The 9,746-nt window shown below is 40.4% G+C and overlaps 1 protein-coding gene across 1 annotated transcript; it reads left to right on the forward strand.

Annotated features, from left to right (window-relative positions):
* The first annotated feature begins 726 nt into the window (after positions 1-726).
* On the forward strand, positions 727-4,894 carry tmem147 (transmembrane protein 147). The gene is made up of 8 exons (XM_061256658.1): positions 727-863; positions 1,324-1,437; positions 1,973-2,042; positions 2,414-2,479; positions 2,661-2,797; positions 3,258-3,342; positions 4,209-4,330; positions 4,595-4,894. The coding sequence occupies exons 2-8, from the start codon at positions 1,361-1,363 to the stop codon at positions 4,713-4,715; spliced, it is 678 nt and encodes a 225-aa protein (XP_061112642.1). The 5' UTR covers positions 727-863; positions 1,324-1,360; the 3' UTR covers positions 4,716-4,894.
* Positions 4,895-9,746: the final 4,852 nt, after the last annotated feature.

Consider the following 9,746-nt stretch of genomic DNA (forward strand, 5'->3'; position numbering starts at 1 on the left):
TTCTTTATTTAACACATCTTCTTGCTGTAAATCAGTGCCACCTAGAATGTCAGTTGATTGTGTGGCATTAAGGGGGAAACAGACAGACATACATACGTGGAACGTAACAATACCTAACATACCTGCCGAATTGTGTGGTTTTTGAGCGTGGGAAAGAGGTGAAATTTTAGGATGAAGAAGAAAATGGTAAATGGACTGCATTTATACAGCGCTTTTATCCAAAGTGCTTTACAATAACTGCATTCATTCATTCACCCATTCACACACACATCAGCGGCAATAGGCTGCCATGCAAGGCACCCACCAGCTGGGGGTTAGGTGTCTTGCTCAGGGATACACCCAATGCAGGGGATCAAACCAGCAACCCTCCAAATGCCAGTCCACAGCTCTTACCACAGCCCTCCAAATGCCAGACGACTGCTCTTACCTCCTGAGCTAATGTTGCCCACACAACAAAAAAAAGAATCTTAGAAAAACAATAGGATGCATTGGTGCCTAATTGGTGCTTTTCAAGTAGGCTAATTATTGTCAGAGGCCTTTTTACCAGTTAGCTGCCATGTGATTTTGTGTAATCTTTCTCAAAATATATACTATCCAAAATCTGATACACCAACACTAACAAAGATAGAGTATGTTGAGTCATTGATGACTATCAATTCTACACAACAATTCCAATAAAGGACAAGTACCTTAAATTAATTACAAATCACACACGTTAGGAACGCAGGCTATCTGACTGCGACCTTGAGTTTTACCCACTAATGTCGGAACTTTCGTTGTATTACCTCCGTTGATCGGACGGAATAGAACGTGGGACTCAGCAGGTCCTTCTCCCAGGAACAAATTAAACGGGGATTTAGAAGGTAAGTTTCCCAATTCGTTGGTAAATTGTATTGTGTTTTACGATAATACGGTGATATTTGAAAACTGCAATGAAAACACGATGATACATGTGAATATATGAGTAAAAAGAAAATATCTTTTGACACTTTGTAACACCACGAGTGGTGGCTAACTTGGCTAGCTAGCTAGCTGTGCTTTACATTTCCATGCCCCTCTGTGAAGCTAGCAGCTAGCTAGCCACTGTTACAATCCAACGTTGCGTGACTTAATTAACATTAATTAACAACTATATAGCTAGCTTGTTATTAAGTTGTGTCTTTACATGGGATGATTTTGTCACATTGAGTATTAATACACGATAGATAGATATAGTCGCTAGCTAGTTAATGGCATGGTCTGTTTTTTTGGTTAGCCGTGGTTTTATGACAGATAGCTAGCTAGCTAACTTAACACGTTTGGTTTATTATTCTTATTCATCAGGATCGTGGGTGTATTTGTTCCTGGGTAACTGAAGAAAATGACGCTTTTTCATTTCGGAAACTGCTTCGCTTTGGCATATTTCCCTTACTTCATCACCTACAAGTGCAGTGGATTGTGAGTACAGAGTCAACGTGAACAGAACAGCTCGCTGAGCAGTCGTTCATTGGCAACCTGTCTTTCTAACCAGCTATATTAAACCAACATGTTTTCTTATTTTAAATAAAGACTGACTTTGTGTAACAGGAAGGTATAGCAAGTCAATTATAGTTAATTAAGTTTGTTAGTTGTCAGACATGTGTCGGTCTGAATGGGTCAATTCTAAATCCTCTTACAGGATCTATTGGTTATGCCAGCTGTTGGGTTATAGCTACATTTTAGGCAGCTGTCTAGATTACCTTGTGTGTAAAAAGCTAGCAAGATCCCAACAAGTGGGAAAAGGTTTAAGAACTATTCACAGTGTGTAACGTTATTTTTAGATTTTATATCTCGTCCACATTGCTTTAAAAAGACAAGTAACATTGACCGGACACAGGGATTACATGGCCGCATTTGTTTAGTCAGAACCTATGTTGTAGTAATTGATGTCTATGAAGTTGTTCTTCACCATGTGTGATGTGGTGTCATTTTCTCTGTATCGTTTTCTTGGTAGATCAGAGTACAATGCTTTTTGGAGATGTGTACAAGCTGGGGCTACATATCTTTTTGTACAGCTCTGTAAGGTACAGTACCCCACCTGCATTTTCTTGTGTGTGTGTGTTTGTGTACTTTAAAGGCCTTCGAGAAGGATATGTCTGTCTAAATAAATGATAGGATCAAGTAAACCATTCATATTCAAGGTTAGGAGGTATACTGTGCCATTCTTTCTCGTTCTTTAGATTACATTCATGCCTATCTGTTGTAACCACTTGACATATAACCCTGGTTAAATGCATTGCTAAGCAGGTAGCTGGTACTTCTTTAGCACAGGCTAAATCAGGATAATTGTCGTTTTACTTTATCTCCTATTGCCCTTTTCTGCCTTGTTAAATGTAAACTGAGAATGCAGCAGTGTTTGCTCTATTCTCTGTGTTCTCTTTGCTCCCCATTTCAGATGCTGTTCCTCGCCACTTTTTTCCCCACCTGGGAAGGCGGTGCTGGTGTGTATGACTTCATCGGGGTGAGCAGCTCACTGCATTACCAATAAAAATACATTATTGTACCTATACTTTACATATAAAATAAATGCGTAGCCTACCTTGTGTAAGTGCACATACGTTTTAATTACTGGATATTTAACTGGAGCGACATTGTTTGAAATGCTGCAACATTGTGAAACGATGAGTCTGTGATTTCCACAGGAGTTCATGAAGGCCACAGTCGACCTGGCGGACCTGCTGGGCCTTCACCTGGTCATGTCCCGGAACGCTGGGAAGGGGGAATACAAGATCATGGTGGCAGCCATGGGCTGGGCCACTGCGGAGCTGGTCATGTCAAGGTGCCAACGCCTTGTCTCGCTGGTATCGGCGGAATTAAAAAATAATGCATGCCTTTCAGATAAAATAGACCTTATTAACCTTGTTATAGGTCAATGGCACCATTATGGTTATTGTGATGTATTGCGTATGTTTTATAAAATGTATCTCTTAAGGTCCGTAGCATCAGTCGTCCATGTACTGATGTGCTAAAATAGCCACTGAACAGAGGAGTGAGGAGAGTGTGTGTGTGAGAGTGAGAGTGAGAGAGTGTGCGTGAGATTTGGGGGAGGGGACGGGGAAGGTGGACCCTTAGGGGCCTTGAAATGAAATCGGACACAATCTTTTAAGGACAATCTCTGCCAAAGAGCCATGTAAGGCGGGAACCAACGGAACCCTTTCATCACAGATTTTAGGAAGGCACTGTGAACATAATTTTGGGAATCACCCAATGGCAGCCATGTTCTCTGCTCTGATTGACAGGTGTATCCCGCTGTGGGTCGGGGCGCGGGGAATCGAGTTTGACTGGAAGTACATCCAGATGAGCTTCGACTCCAACATCAGCCTGGTTAGCTGACCGACCGACATGTCTTCCTGGAGAAGGGGCAGGAAGTGTGGCAGGCAGTGTGATGTAATGGCTAGGGAGGGAACTGCTGTTGTAACCGCAGGGATTGCTGGCTCACACACCGCCTCTGTGAATGAAGTCAGAAATGCATTGTAAACCACATAGTGACAATAGTTTTTTTTTTTTTCCTCTGTATTGTCCTAGATGAAAAGTTACTTGACCCATCTTCCATCTATTGCCTGTCAAGAAGCATCCTACCTTTCCCTGTAGCGCTCACATTTCATACCAGGAAGAATGTAGAAGCCGTTTTTTAATGCTCACTGCCAGTGTGAGCAGAATAAATACTGTCAATTACGGGTTTTTGCTAGAATCCCAAAGAAATGTTTAGCACACAACAAATAGGCTACAAAAAGTCACTTTTGACTGCGATGAATCAGTGGTCTAAAACGAATTGCCACAGAGAGCCCTGTGAAAGCAGGTTTTCATTCCAGCCAATTAATGCTGCCTTAGTTGATTCCAATTACTTATTCAGCCATGTGGATGTTTAACTGCCGAGCACTTAATATAAGCAAGGTATTTAGACAACACAAAGACAATACAACACAAATTATACATTGCACTTCATATGCATTATGCCTAAAAGCAACAACAAAAAACACTTTGTATACTCAATCAAGATCTGAGGCTGGAATTAGACGCATACGCACGGCCCTCCGTGGCAGTTTCAGACTGCTGCTGTATTGAATAGATATGTGACTTTCTGTAGCCTTGTTGTGTGTGAACCATTTATTTCCGGTTATAGCATGTGAATGTGTCAGGATTTGGCGGTATTCGCAGCGCCTGAAAAGTCGCGCTTGTCCCCCCCGAAGGTGCACTACATCGCCATGGCCGCTGTGGTGTGGATGTTCACCCGCTACGACCTGCCGAAGAGCTTCCGCCTGCCCGTGGCAGTGCTCCTGGGGCTGTGTGTCTACAAGGCCTTCCTAATGGAGTGAGTACTGCTCTGCCGGCACGTTACCCGTCCATGTGTATGATGTCATCATAGATCATTATGATGTCTGAGTGAATGTTTTATTTGAGTAGAGGTTAGCCCGCAAACAGAAATCCAAAAAGATTTTCCAAAAGTTCTGCGTCATTCTGGCATCGTGGCACTGAGCACATGACGTGGTACTGTTTTTACTGTGCCGAGGCGTACTGATAATGGCGATGGTTTTAATTGTGCTCTTCTGTCTCTGTCTGTGCGTCTGTGGTCCAGGCTGTTTGTGCATGTGTTTATGCTGGGCAGCTGGACGGCCCTCCTGGTGAAAGCAGTCCTGACGGGCGCCATTTCCCTCTGTTCCCTCTTCCTCTTCATCACACTCGTGCACAGCAACTGAACGACGGAGCAAAGGCCATTGCGATATACTGTAAAAAAAAAAACTTAAACTTAAACTTAAAATTTTCTGACACTTGAAACATTGACCAAATTATGGTCGTTCTGCCAAAGCATGGTCATTCATGTTTTCAGATCCTTTTTTATTGTATAAATTTACCATAGTAAAATGTCTTATGCTGATTGTTTTGTTTGATATTGTTTGTGTCTCTGTGTGGGTTTTTTGTCTTTTTATATACTGTCACTGAGCACTTTATTAGGTGGCCTGTACACTAGCTTGTTAATGCAAATATTTATTCATCCAATAATTTGGCAACAACTAGAATAGAAGCATGCAGACATGGTCAAGAGGTTCAGCTTTCTTTCAGACCAAATGTCAGAATGGAGAAGAAATGTGCAATGATAATTGGTGCCAGACAGGGCGGTTTGAGTATCTCAGAAACTGCTGATCTCTTGGGATTTTCACGTCTTTTCAGAATGGTACGAAAAACCAAAAACCTCCTGTGAGCTGCAGTTCTGTGTGCAGAAACGCATTGTTTATGAGAGAGGTCAGAGGAGAATGGCCTGACTGGTCAAAGGTGACAGTATTGCAAATAATCACACATTACAACAGTCGTATGCAGAAGAGTACCTATGAGAACACAACATTTCAAACTTGTGGATAGGCTCCAGCAGCAGATGATCAATAAGTCTAAAAAAAATAAGTGTATTAAAGTGCTATATATATATATATATATATATAGCACATAGTGTATATATACGCACACTCACACACCATTGTAAACATGCACTTTTTATAACATAGACCAGACCCCATAGAAATAATCATAAGGAATCATTATTCATGAAAGAAAAAAAAGAAAAACGCATACTCCGATTCTGAGTTTATTTTATTAATTTGCATCTGAGGTACTCGACTGCACCTCATTGATTCCTGTTGTAGTGCACGTTCATACTCACCCTGTAATTAAGGATTTGGCCAGCAGATGTCGCCGAATACCAAAGGAACTATGATAACCAGCACTTGTGCGGTTGGCGAGGAACATGGAAATTAAAGCAAGTTATGAAATCGTCAGCGTAGTTGCCCAAAGTGTGGAAATATGCTCGCTGCAATTGAAGATATCTAAATAATGAAGAATATGGCTACACCAGGGCTTTAATACCTACACGGTTCACCCAATATGGATGTAAAAATACATTAGGTAAAAGCAATGTTAATGTATGTTTTAAGTTTCTTTTTGAAACTTTAATCAGATTCTGCTCCCTTGAATCCATTGGATGGTTACTATATTTTAATCCATCGTGGCTAAAAGCTGCCTCACCAAAGGTTTTTGTTCTGTTAGTGGGAATTAGTAGAAGCTTTCTATCAGAGGGCCCCAGGGCCCAGCTCTGCAAAGAGCTTTAAGTTCTACAGCTTAAAGTCAAGTCAAGTTTATTTATATAGCTCATTCATACAACTGAATGCAATTCACAGTGCCTTACGTAATAATCATAAAAAGATCGAATTGACAATATATGTTATATAATATGTATAAACGAAAGAACCGTAAAAGTGCAATTTAAGAAAAGTACAATTTCAAAACTGAAAGACTTAAAAAGATAAGAATCAGATAAAATTAAAAGTGCAATTTAAGAAAAGTACTTAAAACAACAACACTGCCTGAAAAATATCAAATTCCATGCTCGCGGAACACTAAGAAAACTACCATTTAAGAACTAAAAACTGTAGAAAAAAAAGATAAGTGCAGATAAAAGTGCGGTGCAGCACTTTAAAAAGCCAAACAGAACAGAAAGGTCTTGAGCCTACTCTTAAAAACTGCTATGGATGGAGCCAATTTAAGATCATCTGGTAGTTTATTCCCATTTTTAGTTGCATAGTGGGCAAATGCTGCCTCGCCATGTTTAGTCCTAACTCTTTGAACAATTGAAAGGCCGCCCTCAGATGACCTTAGCGATCTAGTGGGTTCATGTGGTGCCAACATATCCGAGATGTATTTTGGTCCCAAGCCATTGAGTGATTTGTAGACAAGGAGCAGGATTTCAAAGTCTATTCTGTAGGATACAGGCAGCCAGTGTAGTGGTTTAAGAATGGGAGTAATGTGATCCGCCTTTCTGGTATTAATCAAGACTCAAGCAGCAGCAAAAAAGGCTGTTGCAGTAGACTAGTCTTCAAGATATAAAGACATGGATAAGTTTCTCAAGATCGTGCTTGGACATGTAACCCTTAAATCTGACTATATTTTTGAGATGATAATAAGCTGCTTTAGTTATTAACTTGATGTGGAAGTTGAAGTTTAAATCTGAGTTAAGAATGACACCGAGACTTCTGACACGTTCTTTACATTTTAAGGAATGAGATTGTAGGTAAACATAAATTTTTACCTTGGCTCCAAAAGCAATAGTTTCAGTTTTGTCTTTATTTAATTGTAAGAAATTCTGACACAGGCAGTTATTGATTTGTTCAGTGCAGTCCAGTAGGGAGTCTACTGGTGCAAAGTCATCTTGGGAAAGGGCTACATCAATTTGTGTGTCATCGGCAAAAGTATGACAGGCAATGTTGTTATTCTGCAGAATTTTGCCAAGTGGGAGCATGTATAAGTTACAGTAAATCCTCAGATTGTGTCCGGGATTCTATTTGAAGCCGGGCCTCGGATAATAGCTGGGGGCGTGGTCGATTCGGACAAATAAAGGCCAGCCCCCAAATACAAGCCGGGATAATATTGCCTACCAGTATGGCTATCAGAAGACATTGTTTCGATTTAACCTTTTTAATATTTCATATTGTTGGTTGGTTTAATACTGTTGCCTATGAAAAGTCGTTGTCCTACACCATGGGTCTCCAACATGTTGCTCTCAAGCTACCAGTCGCTTGCCGCCCCCTTCTGAGTAGCTTGCCAAAGGCTGAAGCAGTATACATTTAAACACAATTGTTGCCGCGAGGCATTCCAGCCTACGAATTTAATAAAAAGTAAATCAGGCAAAATGAAAAATTAACTCAATTTAGGCTACTTGGCTACGCAATAAGGTTTCCATGTATTTACAGCACAGGGCACGTTCAATGAATGAATGAAAGCGGCTGCCTTGGCTCACAATATACAGACGGGTGGAAATCCCGACACTCTTTCAACTACATACAACTTAACAGTGAACCATCAAATACCCCCCAGATTTCAGTACCCATCAGTCCCAACATTTAGCAATAGAATCAAACAGTCCAAAAGTAAATTAAATTCCAAACCAAAGCGAAAATCTTTTGATAGCCTACCGGTATGCTGCTCCAAACGAAACGCATGTCTCACAATAAAACGCACTTTAGGAAAAAAAGATCCTTAACTTGCTGTTATCTAGGCTAATTTGTTATTGTTCATGAAGGTGTGTCTGGCAAGTTGTTATTTTATGGATTCTGGACTTGCATGTGATTTATTGTGTTTGAGAATATTTGCAATAAACTAAGTCTGTTAAGACTGACACTATGACTTACCAAACGGTGTTCCTGATTAGCCTACACTAATTGATTTCTGAACGGTTACAGGAAGTGTGGCCCACTTTAAGTGTAGCCTTTTACTTTATTTCTAAGAATAAAATTCTGCAACAGAAGCCTAATAAGAAATAAAGGCCTGCCTCAAATACAAGCCTGCCCCAAATAAAGGCCTGTGCTTTGTGCAGCCTAAGTAAATAAAAGACCCCGGCCACAATTTGAGGATTTATGGTAAATAAAACTGGCCCCAAAATGCACCCTTGAGGAACTCCACATGTCATGTTTGTACGATCAGATGTAAAATTATAGAGTGAGACAAAATAGTCCCTATCCTGTAGGTAGGACCTGAACCATTTTAAAACTTTGTGAGATAAGCCTACCCAGTTTTCAAGTCTGTCCAGAAGTATTCCATGGTCAATGGTGTCAAATTCTGCACCAAGGTCCAGTAGCACTAGGACGGAGATTTGCATCAGTGTTTAGGTAAATGTAGTTTAATAACTTAATAAGAGCCGTCTCTGTGCTGTGATTAGGCCAAAATCCAGATTGAAAATGATCAAAAATGCTACATGACGTCAAGAATTCATTAAGTTGTTTATAGACCGTTTTCTCAATTATTTAACCTATAAGTGGCAGGTTAGAAATGGGCCTGTAGCTTCTTTTCAGAGGAATCTAGGCTGCTCTTTTTTAGTAGCGGTATGACCACAGCAGTTTTTAGGGCTTTTGGAAAAATGCCTGATTGAAGGGAACTATTTACTATTTGCAGTAAATCAGGTGCAAGGGAGCTAAATACTGTTTTAAAGAATTTAGTGAGTAGCGAATCCAGGCAGCAGGTGGGGGACACTAAAAACCATTCCAAAATGTTCTTAAGATGATATAATGCTGATTTTATACAACAATGCTAATGTGCAAAAACATTTCATTACATGTAAATATTAAAAATCAAAAACTGAAATCTCGAATTTACAAAAGATAATTTGGTTAAATGTGGGAAAACATGCATGGTAAAACAGTAGTATTTGATGTTGCATTTGGTACCCCATACATGACCGGCATCCTGGATTACCTTGAAAGCTTCTCAAAGTGAAAGAGAGAGGGAGGTGTCGTGAGCCACGGACCTCTTGCCGAGCTCAGACTTCACGTTCCCACGAGCAGTACCTCACCATGAGGTGTCTCGGGGACGAACTCAAGTACTCCGAACGTCCTGGAGCCCTGGTAAGTTCTACGGAACTTCCAGCCCAGTCTCGAAGTGAAGGGTGTGATGCAAATCTGGTATTCGATGTCCTGTATTCAATGTATTCCTCTAAAGAATCTTTATCACCTATGATTATAGTAAGATATACTTTATTATAATCAATCAAAAGAATAGAGTTATACAGATTACAGTGTACATATCATCTTTTTCAGTTTGCTGATCACATGCAAGTTACATATACCCCTTTAGCTCTTTCTAATTTACCTTTCCACCATGATGTTTAAAAGTCAAGGTACACCCCTCAAATACCCATCCTCCTCTTTGGCCTTTACCTTATCTTATGGCTCCCCCTTCACGGAGATAAA

The sequence above is a fragment of the Conger conger genome, chromosome 1, assembly GCF_963514075.1.
Source record: "Conger conger chromosome 1, fConCon1.1, whole genome shotgun sequence".
Lineage (NCBI taxonomy): Eukaryota > Metazoa > Chordata > Actinopteri > Anguilliformes > Congridae > Conger > Conger conger.